The 26,683-nt window shown below is 43.1% G+C and overlaps 1 protein-coding gene across 1 annotated transcript in view; it reads left to right on the forward strand.

Moving 5' to 3' along the window:
• The window catches only part of GRIN2B (glutamate ionotropic receptor NMDA type subunit 2B), a 1,262,499-nt gene that overhangs the window by 721,780 nt on the left and 514,036 nt on the right, over positions 1-26,683 (forward strand). Inside the window, exon 4 of the mRNA XM_075833626.1 lies at positions 754-1,352. Within this exon, the coding sequence (XP_075689741.1) occupies positions 754-1,352 (599 nt within the window). The remainder of the gene's footprint in view (positions 1-753; positions 1,353-26,683) is intronic.

Here is a 26,683-nt window from a genome sequence, read left to right on the forward strand (position 1 = left end):
TGTCGTGTGAATGTATGGCCTCTAGCGAAATTGTTGACAATCTTCTTGACAATGAAACTCCCGAGCTGTAGAAAGAAATATATACTCTCAACAGCTTTATTTCTGGTGTTTCAGCTGCGAATATAAAGGCATCCTATATTTCATTTGTAAATGAATTCATTTCAATACAATATTTTTACAATTTTTGGTGCTAAAACAGATATAGGCTTAAGTGGACATGAGAAAACAAAAAAATAGATTATTTTCATTTTTGGGAAATTGTTTATTGAAGGGGTTTTCCAAGAAATTACATCTATCACCTTTCTACAAGATATGTGACAAACGTTTGAATGCTAAGTGCCCCCCACTGGGACCTATGATCATTAGAACGGGGATCCCGAGTCCCCCATTCCCCCTCACCCACACAGTGAGGAGAAGTTTGAATGGAGCAGTGGCCATGCATGCATTCTGCCGATTCATTCTAACTCTTTAGGAGTTACTGATACAGCCGAGCACTGCTCTGATCGACCACTCATTTCTGCTGATGGCCTTTGGTATGCCAAAAACATCTGTCTCGTGTTTGCAGAAAAAACTATGAATGTTAATATCAAATTTATTGTGCAACAATGCAGAGTTGGGGAGGGGCGTTTCTGGTTCTATATTTCCATTGCAGCAGTGTTAACTGCAGAATTACCTATTATATGAATAGTATGTATCTTTGTATTTAAAATGTGTGCATTATTATTAATTCCATATGGTTTCCTTTAATTACAGGAAGAATCTTCAATGTTCTTCCAGTTTGGACCCTCCATTGAACAACAGGCTTCTGTTATGCTTAACATCATGGAAGAATATGACTGGTACATTTTCTCCATTGTCACTACCTACTTCCCTGGATACCAAGACTTCGAGAATAAGGTGCGGAGCACCATTGAAAATAGCTTTGTGGGTTGGGAACTAGAAGAAGTTATCCATCTTGATATGTCGTTAGATGACAATGACTCTAAGATTCAAAACCAACTTAAGAAGCTTCAAAGTCCTGTCATCCTGCTGTATTGCACAAAAGAAGAAGCCACCTATATATTTGAAGTGGCCCATTCAGTGGGATTGACAGGTTATGGCTACACATGGATTGTACCGAGTCTTGTGGCTGGAGACACTGACACTGTGCCATCTGAGTTCCCTACAGGACTCATCTCCGTGTCCTACGATGAGTGGGACTATGACCTTCCCGCCCGGGTGAGAGATGGGATTGCTATAATCACCACTGCAGCTTCTACCATGTTGTCTGAGCACAAATCCATTCCACAGTCCAAGAGCAGCTGCTACAACATCCAAGAGAGTAGACACGATGATGCCCATGTGTTAAACAGGTAAGAAAGGAAACATGATTTTATAATTAATATGTCACATATGGAGCATTGGTTGTGTCACAGAAGGAAAACAAAATATAAGGGAAAGGCTAAATAACTTAGGAGTCATTCTGGAAGTAATTCTACTTCATAATAATAGTTAATATCAAAGGAGCAGGAATTAAGTGAAAAATGATGTGTCAAATAATTAATTCTTTACAACTGCGACCAGAGCTAAAAACAATGAAGGAAAATAAAATTCAATGTATGTTTTTTTATCTGTGCTTGGGTTTTGGGGTATAGGTTGATGGTCTCTTTTTCGTATGTAAACAGGTTTTAATAGCTATAGTTATTTAAGTGAACAAGTTTTCCTGAATACATACCCCGCTGTACAACTGATGAACCTTTTATATTTTGGGAGCTTGATCATTGAATTAGGGAGTGACTACATGCTCTAGCACATTACTTTACCTTACCTGCTCTTTCTATTAATATTACACCAGCCGTCAACGCCAGACTAATGTTATAGTACCTTGCATAATACAGGGTGGGCCATTTATATGGATACACCTAAATAAAATGGGAATGGTTGGTGACATTAACTTCCTGTTTGTGGCACATTAGTATATGGGAGGGGGAAAACTTTTCAAGCTAGGTGTGTTGACCATGGCGGCCATTTTTAAGTCGGCCATTTTGTATCCAACTTTAGTTTTTTCAATGGGAAGAGGGTCATGTGACAATCAAACTTATCGAGAATTTCACAAGAAAAACATTGGTGTGCTTGGTTTTACCGTTACTTTATTCTTTCATGAGTTATTTACAAGTTTCTGACCACTTATAAAATGTGTTCAAATTGCTGCCCATTGTGTTGGATTGTCAATGCAACCCTCTTCTCCCACTCTTCACACACTGATAGCAACGCCGCAGAAGAAATGCCTCCCGATCTGACCCCCTTAGACTTTTATCTTTGGGGTCATCTGAAGGCAATTGTCTATGCTGTGAACATACGAGATGTGCAGCAACTGAAACTACGGATACCGGAAGCCTGTGCTAGCATTTCTTCTGCGGTGTTGCTATCAGTGTGAAGAGTGGGAGAAGAGGGTTGCATTGACAATCCAACACAATGGGCAGCACTTTGAACACATTTTATAAGTGGTCAGAAACTTGTAAATAACTCATGAAGGAATAAAGTAACGTTAAAACCAAGCACACCGTTGTTTTTCTTGTGAAATTCTCGATACGTTTGATGTGTCACATGACCCTTTTCCCATTGAAAAAACTAAAGTTGGATACAAAATGGCCGACTTCAAAATGGCCGCCATGGTCAACACCCAGCTTGAAAAGTTTCCCCCCTCCCATATACTAATGTGCCACAAACAGGAAGTTAATATCACCAACCATTCCCATTTTATTTAGGTGTATCCATATAAATGGCCCACCCTGTATAACATCAGCCATGTGCCCTCAGTATTTGTGTGCTTAATAGGGTATGTTCACACGGCAGCCTCCGTTACAGCTGAAATTACGGAGCTGTTTTCAGGAGAAAACAGCTCTGGCATTTCAGACGTAATGGCAAGTGCAGGCGCTTTTCGCTGCATCCATTACGGACGTAATTGGAGCTGTTTTTCCATGGTGTCAATGGAAAATGGCTCCAATTACGTCCCAAGAAGTAACAGGCACTTCTTTGACACGGGCGTCTTTTTTACGCGCTGTCTTTAGCCCCGAATTACGTCCGAAAATACGGCTCCAAAGCGTCGGCACACATCTGCCCATTCATTTGAATGGGTTTTACGATGTACTGTGCCTACGGTCATTTTTTTTACGCGCCGCTGTCAAAAGACTCCCGCGTCCCGCCTGTCACTTCTTGAGACGTAATTGGAGCCGTTTTCCATTGACACCATGGAAAAACAGCTCCAATTATTTCCGTAAAAAGGACGCAGCGAAAAGCGCCTACAACATGCCATTACGTCTGAAATTCCGAAGCTGTTTTCTCCTGAAAACAGCTCCGTAATTTCAGCCGTAACGGAGGCTGCCGTGTGAACATACTCTTATGCTGCTCATAGTCTTCTACCCACATTACTAGTGTTGTTCAGTAGTGTTGCCTAGGGCTGGGCAATATGAGAATTTTTCTGAAGAGAAGTATATTGATATAGATAGCTTTTAAAATAACAATATATCGCAATATCTATCCTAAATTTAACTGGTTCAGGACTGCCCATTGTATATGAACGGCGAGCGGTCGAGGTCCTTAAAATCCACACCATAGATCGGGCAGATAAATGTCAGCTGCTCAGCAGTAAGAGACTGCCTGGGACCCTGGAGAGAATACAGAAATGGTTTTCACCACTTCTGTCTTCTCTGGTTTCTCAAAGAGCGCCATTTACATAATCAAGGCAGCGGCGGCCTCTATTGGTCCCGATCGTCATGTGACTAATCAGTTTATCGCCAGAATGTCGGTAGTGGGTAGACCCAGCACAGCCCTAACAGTGACAATAGTCACTATAACATGGCTGATTTCCCCTGTACCTGAGATTACTGAGCAGCCCCAGATACAGTGGATAAACATGGTGTAAAACATGGTGTCCCCCAAAGTCCCCCGCCAATCAGTATTGTAAGTATAGCCCTAACCCAATTACTCCAAAATAGACATGTAAAATATAAAAAATTTTGGTAGACCATGATGACCTGAAATAAATGGTCCATTTTAGGGTAACACTATATTATTACCAGAAAAAACTTGCTAGAAAGAGAAAAAGTTTATTATTTTCAAACTATAAGCCTAAAAATTCTAAAATATCAAAAAAGATGAGTAAAAAAATGATGAAAAAACAAATCTGTATTGTTTACAAAGTGCATAATAACAAGAGCATAAACAGTAAGACCGCCATGTACATTTAGGGTATGTTCACACAGGCTATTTTCGGCCGTTTTTCGGGCCGTAAATGGCCCAAAAAAATGGCTGAAAAATCGGAAGCAGAACGCCTCCAAACATCTGCCCATTTATTTCGATAGGAAAAACGGTGTTCTGTTCCGACGGGGCATTATTTACGTGGCCGTTTTTCAAAACGGTTGCGTAAAAAAGCGTCCTTGAAAAGGAAGTGCATGTCATTTCTTCAGCCGTTTTTAGAGCCGTTTTTCATAGACTCTATAGAAAAACAGCTCCAAAAACGGCCGTTAAATACTATGCGAAACACGCGACTGAATAACAAACATCTGAAAATGAGAAGCTGTTTTCCCTTGAAAACAGCTCCGTATCTTCAGACGTTTTTAATTTTGTGTGTGCACATACCCTTATACTTCAGATGAGACAGTGCTAGCAGGAAGAGTCCTGTGTTCACTACTTCTTCCGTGAATACACTCTAGTATATCACACTGTGTTACATTGCTCTGTAATAAAATAATACGATGCTATCTTGTCCAGTCATATAGTGTTCGTAAAATAAGTGCCCATTATGTGAGGGCATGCAAATATTCAAGACTTACGTCATCACCATATGCAGCAAAAGTGTCCTTAAGGGCAGATTTACACGAGTGTGTGTGCGTTTTGCGCACGCAAAAAACGCTGCGTTTTGCGTGCACAAAAGGCACTTAACAGCTCCGTTTGTCATGTTCATATGGTGCGCGGCTGCGTGCTTTTCACGCAGCCGCCATCATTAATGACACTCCGTTTGGATGTTTGTAAACAGAAAAGCATGTGGTGCTTTTTTGTTTACATTAATTTTTTTACTGCTGTTGCGCAAATAACGCATGTCCCACGGAAGTGCCCTCTGTGTGGTGCGCGTGATTTTCACGCACCCATTGACTTCAATGGGTGCGTGATGCGCGAAAAACGCCGAAATATAGAACCTGTCGTGAGTTTTACGCAGGGGACTCACGCTGCGCAAAAATCACGGACAGTCTGCACTGCCCCATAGACTTGCATAGGTCCGTGCGACCCCCGTGAAAATCACGCGGGTTGCACGGACGTAAATCACGTTCGTGTAAATCCGCCCTAAAGGGGACATTCATGAGGAGCGTTGTATATTTCATCTCTGTCGAAGCTTCCATTAATCTACTCTTCTACTGACTTATCAAACATATAAATACAATATTGCTTTAGGATCTTTTTTACACTGGCAGATATATGCATTGATTGGCGCTTGTTTAGCTCTATTTACATGGAGAAATCATTGAACGTATGGGGATGAATAAGGTCATTCGTCCCCATGCAGTTCACATCATTATCGGCAGCACATCCCCTGTTTATACGGGGAGATGTGCTGCTGACACCGGTGATTTTAGAAGCAATCAACCGATAACAAGCGTTTGCTCGTTTGTCGACTGCTTGCTGGGCCCTTTTTACATGGGTCGATGCTCAGGATCCAGCATTCCGTTACCTTCATCATCGGCCCATATAAAAGGGCCTTTAGACTGCTTGATATTTAACCTTATAAGATGTAATAAAAATATTTTCCCTTGTTTATTATATTTTGAAAACAGTCAAATCAGAAACAGGGGCCGATTTTATAGTTTTATTTATGTGTTTCTGCAAGCAAATGATAGACGTACATTCAGGCAGCGTCTCCAGTGGAGCTGATGTAATGAAATACTTTTCCAGCAAGTGTCGATGGTGTGAGAAGTCTGTGCATAGCAGCTGAGCCATCCTGACCCTGAATTTGATGATCAGCCCAATTTAGCAACATTTCAATGGGGTATCCCAGTGGAAATTGTCTTGTCTTTTTTTGCTGTTTGTTTTCACAATGTATCTTCCCCAGTGAACTACTCCTCCCATTGGTCTGATGGTTCACATTTTTGGAGTAATTCCTCTTGTCCAGCTAAAGAAAATAGAAATTTACATTGCTGATATAGTGCTTATTATTTATCCCATCTATAAAATATTTTATATTATAAAACATTAACCACAAGGTATAAAGTGGATGCCAAAATAATTTATCTAAAATAGCGATCATCATGTAATATAGTTTATTTACTGTCTAAAGGACCATTTATACATGCTAGGACCACTCAACATGGGATAGAAACACCCAGCTTTTCAAATAACTTATGCTAGATTCACACGACTTGGATGTGAAAAACGTGATGTTTTTCACGTCCGAGGTGCCCCCGTGCGGGTTTCCGATTTCACAGATCTCCATAGACTTAAATCTATGGAGTGATCCGTGGAAACGGAACAAAATAGGACATGTTCTATTTTTCAACAGACACTTCACACGGTCCGTTGAAACAATGGCCATGTGAACAGCCTCATTGAATTACATAGGTCCGCGTGACCGTAAAATACGCTTGTGTGAATCAGGCCTTAGGAGTGAATATTGATAAATATATTGTTTTACAAATTTTTGTGAACAACATAACAATTAGGGCTTATTCAGACGAAAGTATAATACGTCCGTGCGACGCGCGTGAAAATCATATGTTAGTCAATGGGGCCGTTAAAACTGTCCGTGGTTTTCACGCAGCGTTTGGCCGCTGCGTAAAACTCACGACATGTCCTATATTTGCCATTTTTTCGCGCATCACGTACCTATTGAAGGCAACGGGTGCGTGAAAACCGCGCACGGCACACGGACGCACTTCCGTGTGCCGCGTGTGATGAGCGCTACAGTAGTCAAAACTATGAATGGCAACAGAAAAGCACCACGTGCTTTAATGTTTACAAACATAAAAACAGAGTGTCATAATGATGCCGGCTGAGCGAAAATCACGCAGCCACGCATCATATGCTGATGACACCCGAACCTTTTGTGGACCTTTTGCGTGCGCAAAATGCACACGCTCATGTGAATCCGGCCTTAGACTGTATTCACAATGTAGACTAGTTATTGCAAAAAAAATGTGACAAAACATTGTGTGACTACAACCTGAAGGCTTTTTCTTTTGCTTTAATTATACACATATACTACTCGTCAAAGAACTGAAAATCAGTTCCAGTCATCTGAATGGAATTTGCACCTACTGCAGAAACAACTCCATTCAGATGTATTGAACTGATTTTATGTTGCTGAAATTTCTGCAACAAAATCTGCCACCTGTGACTTCACCCTAAGGGCATGACCAGACGTGGCGTATTTCTTCCGCCACTGTCCGCATCAATGCCGCACATAATCTGCATTGCAGATTCTGTTGTGGCTCTGCCTAAAATGGGCATTAAATTGATGCGTATTGAGGTGAAAGTACTTCCCTTCTCTCTATCAGTGCAGGATAGAAACTTCTATTTTTTTACAGGTTGATGTATATTGTGATCGGTAGTCACTGTCCAGGGTGATGAAACAGTTACTGCCGATCGTTTAACTCTTTCAGCACCCTGGACAGTGACTATTTACTGACGTCGCCAAGCAACGCTCCCGTAATTACGGGTGCACACACGTAGTCACCCATAATTACGGGAGCCCCATTGACTTCTATGGGCCTGCCTGTGCCGTAATAACGCCCCGTGATTACGGCCGTTTTTACGTTAGTGTGCATGGGGCTTCAGTCTGGCTGTAGACCTAGAAATACATAGGTCCAGCCAGAATGAAGAAATGTCATGTTCGTAAAACAAATACGCTCCGCAGCACACATAACATCCGCGGACTTCATTGCGGAATTTTGACTCTCCATTGAAGTCAATGGAGAAATTCCGCAATGAGTCCGCAACAAGTCCGCTACACGTTCGCAACAACCAGTGTATGCTGCAGACACCAAAATCCGCACCGCAGCCTCTGGTCCGCAGCGGAGTTTTCCGCAACGTGTAAACAAACCTCACTAAAAAGCTGTGGAAAGCAATGGAGAAACGTGTACGCTGCGGATTTCCGCAGCGGAATTGCAGAGCAATTCCGCCACGTCTGGTCATACCCTAAGGGCTTGTTCCCACAGTGTAAATTTGCAGCAGATTTTGCCAGTATTTTTCAAGCCAAAACCAGGAACAGAACCTAAAGAGTAGAAATATATAAGGGAAGACCTTATAGGTCTGCTCTCCTGGATCCAATTCTAGTTTTGGCTTAAAAAACATGCATGCAAAATCTGCAGCAAATCTGCACTGTGTGAACCCTGAACCCAACCTGTCTTTTAAAACACACAGATAAATGTGGACATCATTGAGATCATATTAGCTCTTGATCTAAATAATAAGGCTGGGTTCACACACAGGGCCTCATTTATCAAAACTGGCCTCAGCTTATGGTTCTCAAACTGCTCTGGAAAAATGGAAGAGGCACTGTGATTGGTTGATATGTGCAACAATGCAAGATTTCTATTAGTTCTGATAAATGAGGCCCTAAGTGTTTAGTGATTTTTTTTTTTACGTAAAAACACTGCTGTCGGATATGTACTGTTTGTCAAAATTGCTTTTGGTTTGTAGTGTTTCTTTTGCCATTTTTGATCCCGGTAGTGGGTTTTTTTTTTCCCCAAAACGCAGCATGTTTGGCGTTGGCGTTTTCTTAGGAGATTTTTAGGACATTTTTCCAATACATTTTAATTGTAAGAAAAAACTTCACCAAAAAACAACACCTCCCCTGGTATTTATTTGGCAATTATTTTTTTTCATGGCGTTTTTGGTGTGGTTTTTTTTAAAATACAAAAAAGGTGTGTGAAAAGGGCCTCCAGAGACTCCAGATTTGCTCTTTAAGTAACTCTAGTCATTGATTTATTTAGAAAGGACATCCAGCCTTAATAGGACTCATAAACTGTATAAAGGTTGAATACCAAGTGATGTAGGTATGATAATCTAGAATTCTTCTTTTAAAGCCATGTATATGCACTATTGGTGGAAATGGGAGATAGATTCAAATGGGTGCAAAGGAGAAGTGGAGTAGTTGCCCATAGCAAACAATCAGGTTGCTGCTTTCATTTTACTAAAGGTCTTTGAAAAATGATAGGTGGAATCTGATTGGTTGGCATGGGCAAGCACTCCACTTTTCCTTTGCACCAGTTTTTATACATCTTCTCCACTTAGTACTACAGAACAATACACCTGTCTTAACTACGTCTGAATTATTATTTAATATTTCGTGGATAATACCATCTGAAATGAAATCACCCTGTTCCCATGACTCCTGATCTACTGAGCTCTATCGCAGTTTGCTGCAGCATAAATCAAGTTTATTTTTATTATAGCAAGCTTCCATGATTCTACCTCAGTTATATTGTTAGTAGTACTGTTTTATATATATAAAAAAATTATATTATAGCCTCTATTAAAACAAAAGAAAAGAAACGAGACTATTCAACTCTAAATAATGTAATTACTAATCATCCAAAGTTATCAACATTCTTAAAGTAACTACAATTGTAGTTGCCTAAGGTTCAATTACTTAACCCCTTAATGACCGGGCATGTTTGTACCTTAATGACCAAGCCAGATTTGTCAAATCTGGTATGTCTGACTTTATCAGAGAATAACTCTGTGAAAGTTTTGAATATCCAAGTAATTCTGACATTGTTTTTTCGTCACATGTTGTACTTTATTTTAGTGGTAAAAGTAGACTGATACGATTTGCGGAAATTAATTAAAAAATAGAAAAATGGAAGAAATTTTGTAAAAATTACCATTTTCCCCTATTTTTAACTGCAATATGTCACATATGTACACACATACTGTACAATTTTTTTAATTAAATATATATTTCTATCTCTTTACTCTATTTTGGCAGCACTTTTGAAAAAATAAAATACATTTTCAGCAATTTAGAGGACTTACAAATTGAATAATAATTTTATAAATTTTGAAGTACATTTTGTTTTCCTGCACCAAACCAGGTTTTAAGAGGCTCATAGGTCTCAGAGTGATGGAGACCCCCACAAATGACCCCATTTAGAAAACTAGACCCCTTAAGGTATTTATGTAGGGGTATAGTAAGTATTTTGACCCCACAGTTTTTTGCTAAATTTAATACATAGCAGGTGAAAAAAAAAATAATTTCACTTTTTTTCATAAAAGTATCAGTTTGAAGACCAATTTCTTTGTAAAGCGACCATGAGAATGAAGAAACACACCACAAAATCTATCACCCTGTTTCTCCTGTTTTCAAAAATACCAACATTGTGGCCCTAATGCGCTCCCTGGACACACGGCAGGACCCAAAAGGAAGGGAGCACCCGGAGGCTTTCAGGACTCATATTTTGCTTGAAAATGTTTTAGGCCCCACTGTACATTTGGAGAGGTTTTGAGCTGCCAGAACGATAGAAACTCCCCATAAACGACCCCATTTAGAAAACTAGACCCCATAACGTAATTATTTAGGTGTATAGTAAGTGTTTTGACCCCACAGTTCTTTGCTAAATTTAAAGCATATCAGGTTAAAAAAAAAAAAATTTCACTTTTTTCATAAAAGTATTAGTTTGAAGACCGATTTCTTTGTAAAGCGAACATGAAAATGAAGAAACACACCCCAAAATCTATCACCCTCTTTCTTCTGTTTTCAAAAATACCCACATTGTGGCCCTATTGCGCTGCCTGGACACACGGCAGGACCCAAAAGGAAGCGAACACCCGGAGGCTTTCAGGACTCATATTTTGCTTGAAAATGTTTTAGGCCCCACTGTACATTTGGAGAAGCTTTGAGCTGCCAGAACGATAGAAACTCCCCATAAACGACCCCATTTAGAAAACTAGACCCCATAAGGTATTTATCTAGGGGTATAGTTAGCATTTTGACCGCACAGTTTTTTTGCTAAATATATTGGAATTAGTCTGTAAAAATTAAAATGTACTTTTTTTCTGAAACAACATAGAAATTTTTATTATTTACAAGGAATAACGAAGAAAATGCACCCCAACATTTGTAAAGCAATGTCTCCCGATTACGACAATACCCCATATGTGGTAATAAACTGCTGTTTGGACCCACAGCAGGGCTCAGAAGGGAAGGAGCGCCATTTGGATTTATGATTTTGCTGGAATGGTTTTCGGTGCCATGTCGCATTTGCAATGCACTGGAGGGACCAAAACAGTGGAAACCCCCCAATAGTGACCCCATTTTGGAAAAACCTTCAAGGAATTTTTCTAGGGGTATAGTGAGCATTTACACCCCACGGGTCTTTTGCAGAGTTTACTGGAATTAGGGCGCGAAAATTAATATCAACATTTTTTTCCACTAAAATGTTGCATTTTAAAGGATAAAGGAGGAAAAAAACAACCATTTTTTATAAAGCAATTTCTCCCGAGTACAGAAATACCCCACATGTGGTCAAAAGTTTTTTTCATTAGAAATGAATTAACCCTTTCAGGACTGATCCATTTTTTGCCTTCTTATTTTAGATTTTCACTCCCCGCTTTCCAAGAGCCATAACTTCTTTATTTTTCCATCAATAGAACGGTGTGAGGGCTTATTTGTTGCGGGACAATCTGTCGTTTTCATTGGTACCATTTTGGGGTACATGCGTTTTTTTTTTATCACTTTTTATTCAATTTTTTTGCAATCCTGAGCAAAAAACAGGAATTCTGACACCGTTTTTTTAGGTTTTCTTTTTGCGGCGCTCACCGTACGCTATAGGTGACATTTTTACTTTATTCTGCGGGTTGGTACGGTTACGGCGATACCATATGTATATAGGTTTGGTCCTTTTTTTAGCGTTTGCACAATAAATGACTTATTTATAAAAAAAACAAATTCTGTGTCGCCATATTCTGAGAGCCGTAATTTTTTAATTTTTTAGTCAAAAAAGCTGTATAAGGGCTTGTTTTTTGCGGGACGGATAGAAGTTTTTATTGGTACTATTTTCGGGTACATGCGACTTTTTGATCACTTTTTATTCTTTATTTAGGGAGCGGTGGTGACCAAAAAAATTGCGATTCTGTCGTAGTTTTTTATTGATTTTTTTTGGGGTGTTCATCGTGCGGGAAAAATAACATTATAGTTTTATAGTTGGGTTCGTTACGAACGCGGTGATACCAAATATGTGTACTTTTTTAACGTGTTCATTTTTTTTCTATAATAAAAGTCTTATTATAGGGAAAAAAAAGCATTTAGTGTTTATAGAACTTATAACTTTTATTTTTACACTTTTTTTAAAACATTTTTATTACTTTTTTTTACCTTTTTAACTTGTCCCACTAGGGGACACTTAGTCTTGCAGCTTTGATGGCTGCTAGAGTACATTACACTACACACGTAGTGTAATGTACTCTAACTGTCATTGTGACGTGACTGTCACACTGACAGGAAGCAGAGGAGGAACGGCCGGAGGCTGTTCCTCCGAGGCTTCCGTACATGGCAACCCGGAGGTCATTATCTGACCTCCGATTGCCGTGACAAGCATCGGTAGCCCCCACGATCACTTCGTGGGGGCTGCTGATGTGCTTCAAACCACTTAAATGCGGCGACGGCAATCCGTCGCCGCACTTAAGGGGTTAACTGCCGAAAGCAGCGGCGATGGTCCGCTGTCCGGCGAGACTGATGTCTCAGCTGTCTAGGACAGCTGTCAGCGCGGGTCTGTCACTCTGTGTTTACACAGAGTGACAGTTTGAAATGCGGACGAAAATGAACGTCATGGTGCGGGAACTAGCAGCCGACCATGACGTTCATTTTCGTCCTTGGTCGTTAAGGGGTTAAAGCATACCTGACTTTCCAGACTAAACTGTCATGTGAGTGTACACAAGGAATAACACTATTTCTGACCACTATATGACTTGTATCCTATATTTTTTTTAGCAGTTTTCCCCCCTGCAGGCTCTATCTCTAATTCTCAGTTGTCTCTGAGCTAGTGGATGGAGGATAGCCACTATCATGTCTTCTATACACAAGCACACAGAGAATAGGAAAATCCTGCTCTCCTACCTCTATCTATCACACATATATATAGAAGCTGCTACAGCAGCATGTAGGACACTCTACGGCACTAATGAGGAGTGTAGCTGTGAATCCAGCACTGGGGTGAGATATAAATCTTACTTTGAGCAGAATCTGCATCTGTGTATCACTCTCTCTCTCGCACGCTGCTCCTGCTTCTCCCTCCACTCTCCATAGACTTCTATAGGCAGCTGCAGCCTAATCCCTGAATAAGCGGATAGTCGATCTCGTCTTCAGGAGTCAGAAAAAGCAGTAATTTCAGAGTGAATGGGGGAGGGAGAAGCCTAACAAGGGGAGATAGATGCATTTTGTCTTGAATAAGATATATCACAAAGTTTCTTATATTGGCTTATACTATTGATTTATGCAAAGTTTGTTCAACGTGTAGTGCCTAAATAAATTGACCTTCACTTTACTGTATGATTGTTAAAGTAGATACCACCATGTCATTCTCTTACGTATTGCACCATGCCCTATCATATGAGGGCAATTATACCTTACGGCCATACTCATCTCTCAGGCTTTCTGAAAATATATGTTTACACACAATTATAGTATATATATATATATATATATATATATATATATATATATATATATATATATATATATTAGTCCTTCTCAATGAATTAGAATATTATAAAAAAGTTTCTTTATTTCAGTAATTCAATTCAAAAAGTGAAACTCATATATTATACAGATTCATTACACAGTGATCTATTTCCAGCATTTTTTTCTTTTAATGTTGATGATTATGGCTAACCGTTAATGAAAACCCAAAATTTTGTCTCTCATAAAATTAGAATATTATAGAAGCACAATTTCAACAATGATTTTTAAAACAGAAATGTAGGCCTACTGAAAAGTATGTACAGTATATGCGCTCAATACTTGGTCGGGGCTCCTTTTGCATGAATTACTGCGGCGTGGCATGGAGGAGATCAGCCTGTGGCACTGCTGAGCTGTTATGGAAGCCCAAACAGCAGGCACACGGAAAAGACAGCCCTGGGGTCCTTTGTAGGTCCCCAGGGCTGACTGCAGAGGGATTCCCCAGTGTTTGATCGCATCACTGAAATCCCGGTGATGCAATCTAAGAGGGGAATTCCCTTTGATCATGCCGCGGTCACGGACCGCGGTAATCAAAGGGTTAAACAGCTGGGGTCCGAAAGTTTGCCGACCCCAGCTGTGTTCAGGAGGCTTCTCTAAGATCAGGAGCTGTAAGTTACAGCTCCTGCTTAGAGGACGAGCGCTCACACGAGCGCTTATCAGCCTGATCTACAGTGACGCCAAAAGACGTCTCTGTAGATTAAGCACCGCCACCGCCTGACGTCAAAAGACAGTATTGTCAAGAGGAAGATGAGAGACACCAGACCCAACAATACAGATGAGCTGAAGGCCGCTATCAAAGCAACCTAGGCTTCCATAACACCTCAACAGGGCCACAGGCTGATCGCCTCCATGCCACGCCGCATTGATGCAGTAATTCATGCAAAAGGAGCCCCGACCAAGTATTGAGGGCATATACTGGACATACTTTTCGGTAGGTAAACATTTCAATATTAAAAAGAATTTTTGAAATTGGGCTTATATAATATTCTAATTTTCTGAGACACTAAATTTTGAGTTTTCATTAACTGTTAATAATCTTCAACATTAAAAGAAAAAATGCTGGAAATAGATCACTCTGTGTGTAACGAATCTATAGAATATATGAGTTTCACGTTTTTTAATTGAATTACTGAAATAAATTAACTTTTTTATGATATTCTAATTCATTGAGAAGGACTAATATATATATATATGCTGCTTTAGTGTATAATTTGCAGCGTAATGACACAAAGCATTGTGAGAAAATAATCAATTAGCCATTTCAAGACTGATCTTTCTATAACATGATTGGCTGCTGGCTGGAAACATCTCACTATGGAAACTGGTTTCCATAGGATTGAATAATTCTTGGAAATACCTATAAATTGGTTCAAGGCCATCCCACTTAAAGTTGCCTATAATTTTGATTGGTTATGAGATCTGTTTCCATGACAATGTGACTTTGTCTGAGCTTTTATTTAATGTTGCTAAAACATTCATTATGTGCGCATGACTATTGCTACAATCCATTCTATCATGAGCTGAGGCTATTATGCAACTATACTAGTATATGGCTTATGTATTGTATTATGTGATGGAGATACAGGAATCTAAATACTGTTGTGCTATTTATGAGTCTGTGTAACATTTTATCTGTAGTATTGTCCTGATGTCCTAAAGATATGCATTAACAAATCAGTTTTATTTTCTACTTTTTGCATGTTCATATTGGAAACTCAGTGTATTGTGACTGCATATAAAAGGAACCTGTCACATTGAAAATTCTGTCCAATTAGCGGACAGTATGTTATAGAGCAGGAAAAGCTGAGCAGATTGATATATAGTTTTGTGCAAAAAGATTCAGGATAAACTGTAATTTATTATTTTAAATGACTGCTCACTTTGGGCTAAAGAGTCCAGTGGGCCGCCTTAACCATTGATTGACAGCCTTCCATGTATGTGTGAATGCAGAAACAGCTGTCAATGATTGAGTAGGACCGCCCACTGGACTCTTAAGCCCTCAATGAACAGGGATTTAAATGAATGCATTACAGGTTATTCTGAATTTTTTGCACAAAACTTTATATGAATCTGCACAACTCCCCCTGCCCTATAACATGATGCCCACAGAATTTACTTAATGTTCAATGTGACAGGTTCCCTTTTAGCATAAAAATAGTTGCGGAACATACAGTAAAAGCTGGCAGCTAGAAAAGAGTTAAACATAATGTATAGAATAGATGCAGATATAATCAGGACATTTTATTGCTAGTCATCTTCTCTTTGTCCTTGCAATACTAGTACATATTCCTATTCAGCAGCAGGGAGAGCCCACTGTGTGCTCAGTGCATGGAGAGCACCTGCTGGGCAGTCTGAAGCTTCAGTACTCCAGCACCCTGGACAGCAGCTGCCTGAGCATCCCATGTGGTAGCTGCAAATGGCTATGATTAAATACTTCATTTTTTAGCCGATCATGTTCTTATAATATTGGAAGTAATGTATTCTGTATCTGAATGAAACTGTAATATCTACCATTGCTTTGTTACAGCTGTTAATAATACTATTACACTTATGGAAAGATATTGAAAATATATTATTTTTGCACAGAAAATCCTATTTCTGTCCATCTATGTATAAATTATAATGCTAAAATGTAAAAAGCATTACAATACTGTTTTCTAAAATGGATAAATTGTAATTTCAAAATCAAAGGAAAGGAATCAATTATTCATCGTGCAATAATATATATATATATGTATTTATTTTATATATATATATATATATATATATATATATACACACACATATATATATATATATATATATATATATATATATATATATATATATATATAAATAAAGCGAGCATAGAACGTAGTAACGGCACCAGGACTTCAGATTAGATGAAACAGGGTGGATTTATTCACCTCAAGTGAGCGACGTTTCGGTTCGAGACAGAACCTTTCTCAAGCTATCACATACTACACACAGTGTCAAGTATAAATAGGAAGTACATACAGTGATTCAATAAACCTATTTGATGTAGAATTTGCATAAAACTGTAAAGGATCTGCCAGGCACAACTTCTGTGTATACGCCCATAGGTAATCAGTCTGCACCTGAGTCTATGTCTCTGAGACTGACTCCATCTTCCACCACTCAGGATGGCAGGCTTAGGAGTGGGAGAGCCTATCGCAGCCTGGCCAGATGGAACTAGCTCCCGCCCTCTGTCTATTTATACCTGCCTTTCCTGTTCCTCCTTTGCTTGTGATTCTTCTCGTGTGGTTTCCTGGCCCAGCTACAGCTTCTAACTATTTGATCCTGCTCCATACTGACCCTGGCTTACTGACTACTCTCCTGCTCTGCGTTTGGTACCTCGTGCACTCCTGGTTTGACTCGGCTCGTTCACCACTCTTGTTGCTCACGGTGTTGCCGTGGGCAACTGCCCCATTTCCCTTAGCTTTGTGTACCCTTATCTGTTTGTCTCGAGCACTTACTGAGCGTAGGGACCACCGCCCAGTTGTACCCAGTCGCCTAGGGTGGGTCGTTGCAAGTAGGCAGGGACAGAGTGGCGGGTAGATTAGGGCTCACTTGTCCGTTTCCCTACCCCCATCATTACATAATCACAAGCCCATATACCTAGTCTACCCTGGTCCCTGACACTACTATGGACCCCCTTGAGACCCTGGCCCAGCAAATGCAGGGTCTCTCCCTACAGGTCCAGGCCCTGGCTCAGAGGGTCAACCAGCCTGACGCTACCATGGTAGTGCCCCTCACCTCACCTCTTGAACCCCACCTCAAGTTGCCTGACCGGTTCTCAGGGGACCGGAGGACTTTTCTCACCTTTCGGGAGAGTTGTAGGCTCTACTTTCGCTTAAAGCCTCACTCCTCAGGTTCTGAGAGCCAGCGGGTGGGTATAATTATGTCCCGGCTCCAGGAAGGGCCCCAAGAGTGGGCCTTCTCCTTGGCTCCTGACGCCCCTGAACTTTCCTCCGTTGATCGTTTCTTTTCTGCTCTCGGACTCATTTATGATGAGACTGACAGGACTGCCTTTGCCGAGAGTCAGCTGGTGACCTTACGTCAGGGTAAGAGACCTGTTGAGGAGTATTGTTCTGACTTTAGGAAGTGGTGCGTAGCTTCTCGGTGGAATGACCCTGCCTTAAGGTGCCAGTTTAGGTTGGGTCTGTCGAACGCCCTGAAAGACCTGCTAGTTAGCTATCCCTCTTCTGACTCCCTAGACCAGGTTATGGCTTTAGCGGTACGACTTGACCGACGTCTCAGGGAACGACAACTTGAACGTTTTTGTGTTTTCCCCTCTGACTCCCCCATGATGCCTCCCGAGGTCCCGTTGCTTCGCTCTTCCACGGAAGACTCGGAGGTACCTATGCAACTCGAGGCCTCCGTGTCCCCCCGACAACGTAGGGAGTTCCGCAGGAAGAATGGTCTCTGCTTCTATTGTGGGGATGACAAGCATCAAGTGAACACCTGTCCTAGGCGTAAGAATAAGCAGCCGGAAAACTTCCGCGCCTAAGTCATCATCGGGGAGGTCACTTGGGTGCACAGGTATTTCCCGTAAATATGAAACGTAATAAAATCTTGCTTCCCTTTCAGGTCTCTTTTGGTGGTAGGTCTGCTACCGGCAGTGCCTTCGTGGATTCAGGGTCTTCTGCTAATATCATGTCTGTGGAATTTGCTATGTCTCTAGTTATGCCTTTGATTGATTTGCCTAAACCTGTCCCGGTAGTGGGTATCGAATCCACTTCTCTTGCTAATGGTTATTTTACACAGCATACCCCTGTTTTTGAACTTCTTGTTGGCTCCATGCATTTGGAGCAGTGCTCTGTACTATTGATGCAGGGATTATCGTCCGATTTGGTTTTAGGCCTTCCCTGGTTGCAGTTGCATAATCCCACGTTTGACTGGAATACTGGGGAGCTTACCAAATGGGGTAATGAATGCTTGACGTCATGTTTTTCTGTTAATTCTATTTCTCCCCCTAAGGAGGTGAACACGCTACCTGAGTTTGTTCAGGACTTCGCTGATGTTTTCTCTAAGGAGGCCTCCGAAGTGTTACCTCCTCATAGAGAATACGATTGCGCTATTGAATTGGTACCAGGAGCTAAGCTCCCTAAGGGTAGGATATTTAATCTTTCTTGTCCCGAACGTGAAGCCATGAGAGAGTATATCCAGGAATGCCTGGCCAAGGGTTACATTCGTCCCTCTACTTCTCCGGTAGGTGGTGGCTTCTTCTTCGTAGGGAAGAAGGATGGTGGTCTTAGGCCATGCATTGACTACCGTAACTTGAATAAGGTCACTGTAAGAAACCAGTATCCCCTTCCTTTGATTCCTGATCTCTTTAATCAGGTTCAGGGGGCCCAATGGTTCTCTAAGTTTGATCTACGGGGGGCGTATAACCTTATCCGCATCAAAGAGGGGGATGAGTGGAAGACCGCGTTTAACACGCCCGAAGGTCATTTCGAATACCTCGTCATGCCCTTTGGGTTGTGTAATGCTCCTGCGGTCTTCCAGAATTTCATAAATGAGATTTTAAGAGATTACCTGGGGGTATTTCTTGTAGTGTACCTTGATGACATACTGGTGTTTTCCAAGGACTTGTCCTCCCACATTGAGCATGTCCGGAAGGTGCTCCAGGTCCTTCGGGAAAACAAACTGTTTGCGAAAACCGAAAAATGTGTGTTTGGGGTACAGGAGATACCATTTTTGGGTCAAATCCTCACTCCTCATGAATTCCGCATGGACCCCGCAAGGTCGAGGCTGTGGCGGAATGGGTCCAACCTGCCTCCCTGAAGGCGTTACAGTGTTTCTTGGGGTTCGCTAATTATTACAGGAGATTTATTGCTAACTTCTCGGTCATCGCTAAGCCTCTTACGGACCTCACTCGCAAAGGTGCTGATCTCCTCCACTGGCCTCCTGAGGCTGTCCAGGCTTTTGAGGTCCTTAAGAAGTGCTTTATCTCTGCCCCGGTGCTGGTTCAGCCCAACCAAATGGAGCCATTTATCGTGGAAGTTGACGCATCCGAGATTGGGAGTGGGGGCTGTCTTGTCCCAGGGTACCAGGTCCCTCATCCATCTCCGTCCCTGTGCCTACTTCTCCAGGAAGTTTTCACCCACTGAGAGTAACTATGATATTGGCAACCGCGAACTCTTAGCCATTAAATGGGCATTTGAAGAGTGGCGCCACTTCCTGGAGGGGGCTAGGCACCAGGTAACGGTCCTTACCGACCACAAGAATCTGGTTTTCCTAGAATCTGCCCTGAGGCTAAATCCGAGACAAGCTCGATGGGCGCTATTTTTTTACCAGATTCAACTTTTTGGTTACCTATAGGGCTGGGTCTAAAAATATTAAGGCCGATGCACTGTCGCGTAGCTTCATGGCCAGCCCTCCTTCGGAGGAAATCCTGCTTGTATTTTGCCTCCTGGTATAATCATTTCTTCTATTGATTCTGATTTAGTCTCTGAAATTGCAGCTGATCAAGGTTCAGCTCCCGGGAACCTTCCTGAGGACAAGCTGTTTGTTCCCCTGCAATTCCGGCTAAGGGTACTTAGGGAAAATCATGACTCCGCACTATCTGGTCATCCAGGCGTCCTGGGTACCAAACACCTCATTGCCAGAAACTATTGGTGGCCTGGCTTGCCTTAAGACGTTAAGGCCTACGTCGCCGCTTGTGAGGTTTGTGCTAGGTCCAAGACTCCCAGGTCCCGACCAGCGGGCTTACTACGTTCTTTGCCCATTCCCAAGAGACCTTGGACCCATATCTCCATGGATTTTATCACCGATTTGCCTCCATCTCAAGGCAAGTCGGTGGTGTGGGTTGTAGTAGACCGCTTCAGTAAGATATGCCACATTTTGCCCCTCAAGAAACTACCCAATGCCAAGACGTTAGCTACCTTGTTTGTCAAACACATCCTGCGTCTCCATGGGGTCCCTGTCAATATTGTTTCTGACAGAGGGGTACAATTTGTTTCATTGTTTTGGAGAGCCTTCTGTAAAAAGTTGGAGATTGATCTGTCCGTCTCCTCTGCCTTCCATCCTGAAACTAATGGCCAAACTGAGAGGACTAATCAATCTCTAGAACAATATTTAAGGTGTTTTATCTCTGACTGTCAATATGATTGGGTCTCATTCATTCCCCTCGCCGAATTTTCCCTTAATAACCGGGTCAGTAACTCGTCAGGGGTCTCCCCCTTTTTCTGTCATTTTGGGTTTAATCCACGGTTCTCCTCCGTTTCACCTGGTAGTTCCAACAATCCTGAGGTAGATGTCGTTCATCGGGAACTGTGCACAGTCTGGGCCCAGGTTCAGAAGAACCTAGAGGCGTCCCAGAGCGTACAAAAAACTCAGGCAGATAGAAGACTTTCTGCTAACCCCTTGTTTATGGTCGGGGATCTGGTGTGGTTATCGTCTAGGAACTTGCGCCTTAAGGTCCCGTCCAAGAAGTTTGCTCCCCGGTTTATTGGGCCGTATAAGGTCATTGAAGTCCTCAATCCTGTCTCCTTCCGACTGGAGTTGCCCCCATCTTTTCGAATACACGACGTGTTTCATGCCTCCCTCCTTAAACGCTGCTCCCCATCCTTGGCTCCCTCGAGGAAACCTCCTGTTCCCGTTCTCACCCCTGAGGGGGTGGAATTCGAGGTGGCCAAGATTGTGGACAGCAAGATGGTCCAAGGCTCCCTCCAGTACTTGGTCCATTGGAGAGGATACGGGCCTGAGGAGAGGACTTGTGTACCCGCCCGGGATGTTCACGCTGGGGTATTGGTCAGGAAGTTCCACCTTCGTTTCCCCAATAAACCAGGTCCACTTAGAAAGGGTCCGGTGGCCCCTCATAAAAGGGGGGTACTGTAAAGGATCTGCCAGGCACAGCTTCTGTATCTACGCCCATAGGTAATCAGTCTGCACCTGCTTCTATGTCTGTGAGACTGACTCCATCTTCCACCACTCAGGATGGCAGGCTTAGGAGTGGGAGAGCCTAGCGCAGCCTGGCCAGACGGAGCTAGCTCCCGCCCTCTGTCTATTTATACCTGCCTTTCCTGTTCCTCCTTTGCTTGTGATTCTTCTCGTGTGGTTTCCTGGCCCAGCTACAGCTTCTAACTATTTGATCCTGCTCCATACTGACCCTGGCTTACTGACTACTCTCCTGCTCTGCGTTTGGTACCTCGTGCACTCCTGGTTTGACTCGGCTCGTTCACCACTCTTGTTGCTCACGGTGTTGCCGTGGGCAACTGCCCCATTTCCCTTAGCTTTGTGTACCCTTGTCTGTTTGTCTCGTGCACTCACTGAGCGTAGGGACCGCCGCCCAGTTGTACCCCGTCGCCTAGGGCGGGTCGTTGCAAGTAGGCAGGGACAGAGTGGTGGGTAGATTAGGGCTCACTTGTCCGTTTCCCTACCCCCATCATTACAAAAACACATATATAAATATCATTCCCAACCTATATCAAAAGCTGTTTTTTTAAAGTGCAAACATTTCATGATAAATTCATATACAAGATACATTATATATGAAAATACAGTATTTAAAAATCGTGGAATGTGATTCAATTAGCAAATAGGCTGATTCAGAGAGGTGCAGAGGCCAATTAGAGAAATAAATGTATATACATATAAAAATGTATAACATCGGTACCAGATCTATCAAGCATGTAGTGTCCGCGCGCATCTACTGCACATGCTCGAGGATGGCGTCCAAACCAGAAGTTCAATCCAGTGGAACGCATATGACAGGAAGATCACTATTGCGCATGCGCACAGACGGAGCTTGCGTACCAGCCATTCTGCGCATGTGCAAGCAGCGGCGATGTTGTAAATATAAGATTTACATAGAGATAAGGGGGATATGTAGGTAGAGAGGTCTGCAAACTTGAATACATGCACAGAACAGCATCTAAATGGATGCAAACAGATAGCATGGGTCAAAAAGGCAGACAACCAGCAATTATATGACCCCAACTAAAGAACTATATAACAAAAAAGAGATATCTTGATATATTGTCACATGTGGCTATAGTCACCATTCGGACATAATGACCTCTCACAATTACCGGGGATAATATCATCCCAACCAGGGATATCAAATAAACCCCAACCCAAAGTATCAAGAGATAAACTTATATTTTAAATACGATCAATATGCATTTTTTATTTAGTAGAAGGGCGCTCACTTTACTTATATGGAACATAGTTGTAAAGGATCTGCCAGACACAACTTCTGTGTCGACGCCCATAGTTAATCAGTCTGCACCTGCTTCTATGTCTGTGAGACTAACTCCATCTTCCACCACCCAGGATGGCAGGCTTAGGAGTGGGAGAGCCTATCACAGCCTGGCCAGACGGAGCTAGCTCCCGCCCTCTGTCTATTTATGCCTGCCTTTCCTGTTCCTTTGCTTGTGATTCTTCTCTGCTGGTTTCCTGGCCCTGCTGCAGCTTCTTGAACTACTGATCCTCTGCTTGTGATTGACCTTGGCTTTACTGACCACTCTTCTGCTCTGCGTTTTTGTACCTCGCTCATCTCCTGGTTTGACTCGGCTCGTTCACTTCGCTTGTTGCTCACGGCGTCCCCGTGGGTAGCTTCCCCATTTCCCTGGCTTCTTTGTACCCTTGTCTGTTTGTCTGTCGTGCACCTATTGAGTGTAGGGACCGTCACCCAGTTGTACCCCGTCGCCTAGGGCGGGTCGTTGCAAGTAGGCAGGGACTGAGTGGCGGGTAGATTAGGGCTCACCTGTCCGTATCCCTACCCCGACATTACATAATCACAAGCCCATATACCTAGTCTACCCTGGTCCCTGACACTACTATGGACCCCCTTGAGACCCTGGCTCAGCAAATGCAGGGCCTCTCAATACAGGTCCAGGCCCTTGCTCAGAGGGACAACCAGCCTGATGCTACCCTGGTATTGCCCCTCACCTCACCTCTTGAACCCCACCTCAAGTTGCCCGATCGGTTCTCAGGGGACCGGAAGACCTTTTTCTCCTTTCGGGAAAGTTGTAGGCTCTATTTTCACTTAAAGCCCCACTCCTCTGGTTCTGAGAGCCAGCGGGTGGGTATAATTATGTCCCGGCTCCTGGACGGTCCCCAAGAATGGGCCTTCTCCTTGTCTCCTGACATCCCTGAATTTTCCTCCGTTGATCTGTTCTTTTCTGCTCTCGGGCTCATTTATGACGAGACTGACAAGACTGCCTTTGCCGAGAGTCAGCTGGTGACCTTACGTCAGGGTAAGAGACCTGTTGAGGAGTATTGTTCTGACTTTAGGAAGTGGTGCGTAGCTTCTCGGTGGAATGACCCTGCCTTAAGGTGCCAGTTTAGATTGGGTCTGTTGAACGCCCTGAAAGACCTGCTAGTTAGCTATCCCTCTTCTGACTCCCTATATCAGGTTATGGCTTTAGCGGTACGACTTGACCGACGTCTCAGGGAACGACGACTTGAACGTGTTTGTGTTTTCTCCTCTGACTCCCCCATGATGCCTCCCGAGGTTCCGTTGCTTCATTCTTCCACGGAAGACTTGAAGGTACCTATGCAACTCGGGGCCTCCGTGTCCCCCCAACAACGTAGAGAGTTCCGCAGGAAGAATGGTCTCTGCTACTACTGTGGGGATGACAAGCATCAAGTGAACAACTGCCCTAGGCGTAAGAATAAGCAGCCAGAAGAACTTCCGTGCCTAAGTGACCATCGGGGAGGTCACTTGGGCGCACAGGTATTTCCCGTAAATATGAAACGTAATAAAATCTTGCTTCCCTTTCAGGTCTCTTTTGGTGGTAGGTCTGCTACCAGCAGTGCCTTCGTGGATTCAGGGCCTTCTGCTAATATTATGTCTGTGGAATTTGCTATGTCTCTAGCTATGCCATTAATTGATTTGCCTAAACCTGTCCCGGTAGTGGGTATCGACTCCACTCCTCTTGCTAATGGTTATTTTACACAGCATACCCCTGTTTTTGAACTCCTTGTTGGCTCCATGCATTTGGAGCAGTGCTCTCTACTGGTGATGCAGGGATTATCGTCCGATTTGGTTTTAGGCCTTCCCTGTTTGCAGTTGCATAATCCCACGTTTGACTGGAATACTGGGGATCTTACCAAATGGGGTAATGAATGCATGACATCATGTTTTTCTGTTAATTCTATTTCTCTCCCTGAGGAGGTGAACACTCTACCTGAGTTTGTTCAGGACTTCGCTGATGTTTTCTCTAAAGAGGCCTCCGAAGTGTTACCACCTCATAGAGAATACGATTGTGCAATTGATTTGGTACCAGGAGCTAAGCTCCCTAAGGGTAGGATATTTAATCTCTCTTGTCCCGAACGTGAAGCCATGAGAGTGTATATCCAGGAATGCCTGGCCAAGGGTTACATTCGCCCCTCTACTTCTCCGGTTAGGTGCTGGCTTCTTCTTCGTAGGGAAGAAGGATGGTGGTCTTAGGCCATGCATTGACTACCGAAACTTGAATAAGGTCACTGTAAGGAACCAGTATCCCCTTCCTTTGATTCCTGATCTCTTCAATCAGGTTCAGGGGGCACAATGATTCTCTAAGTTTGATCTAGGGGGGGCGTATAACCTTATCCGCATCAAAGAGGGGGATGAGTGGAAGACTGCGTTTAACACGCCCGAAGGTCATTTCGAATAACTCGTCATGCCCTTTGGGTTGTGTAATGCTCCCGCGGTCTTCCAGAATTTCATAAATGAGATTTTAAGAGACTACCTGGGGGTATTTCTTGTAGTGTACCTTGATGACATACTTGTGTTTTCCAAGGACTGGTCCTCCCACATTGAGCATGTCAGGAAGGTGCTCCAGGCCCTTCGGGAAAACAAACTGTTTGCTAAGACCGAAAAATGTGTGTTTGGGGTACAGGAGATACCGTTTTTGGGTCAAATCCTCACTCCTCATGAATTCCGCATGGATCCCGCCAAGGTCCAGGCTGTGGCGGAATGAGTCCAACCTGCCTCCCCGAAGGCGTTACAGTGCTTCCTGGGGTTCGCTAATTATTACAGGAGATTTATTGCTAACTTTTCGGTCATCGCTAAGCCTCTTACGGATCTCACTCGCAAAGGTGCTGATCTCCTCCACTGGCCTCCTGAGGCTGTCCAGGCTTTTGAGGTCCTTAAGAAGTGCTTTATCTCGGCCCCAGTGCTGATTCAGCCCAACCAAATGGAGCCATTTATCGTGGAGGTTGACGCGTCCGAGGTGGGAGTGGAGGCTGTCTTGTCCCAGGGTACCAGGTCCCTCACCCATCTCCGCCCCTGTGCCTACTTCTCCAGGAAGTTTTCGCCCACTGAGAATAACTATGATATTGGCAACCGCAAAATCTTAGCCATTAAATGGGCATTTGAAGAGTGGCGTCACTTCCTGGGGGGGGGGGGCTAGGCACCAGGTAACGGTCCTTACCGACCACAAGAATCTGGTTTTCCTAGAATCTGCCCAGAGGCTAAACCCGAGACAAGCTCGATGGGCATTATTTTTTACCAGATTCAACTTTTTGGTCACCTATAGGGCTGGGTCTAAAAATATTAAGGCTGATGCACTGTCGGGTAGCTTCATGGCCAGCCCTCCTTCGGAGGAAGATCCTGCTTGTGTTTTGCCTCCAGGTATAATCATTTCCTCTATTGATTCTGATTTAGTCTCTGAAATTGCGGCTGATCAAGGTTCAGCTCCCGGGAACCTTCCTGAGAACAAGCTGTTTGTTCCCCTGCAATTCCGGCTAAGGGTACTTAGGGAAAATCATGATTCTACACTATCTGGCCATCCAGGCATCCTGGGTACCAAGCATCTCATTGCCAGAAACTATTGGTGGCCTGGGTTGCTCAAAGACGTTAAGGCCTACTTCGCCGCTTGTGAAGTTTGTGCTAGGTCCAAGACTCCCAGGTCCCGACCAGCGGGCTTACTATGTTCTTTACTATACCTAAATGGAGGACACCAAACAGTTCCCTAGAAAGTTCATGGTTGATGGCCCATCACAATAATGTGCGGGCACTATCGGGAACCGAGCCTCAGGCCC

This window comes from Rhinoderma darwinii, chromosome 7, assembly GCF_050947455.1.
Source record: "Rhinoderma darwinii isolate aRhiDar2 chromosome 7, aRhiDar2.hap1, whole genome shotgun sequence".
NCBI lineage: Eukaryota > Metazoa > Chordata > Amphibia > Anura > Rhinodermatidae > Rhinoderma > Rhinoderma darwinii.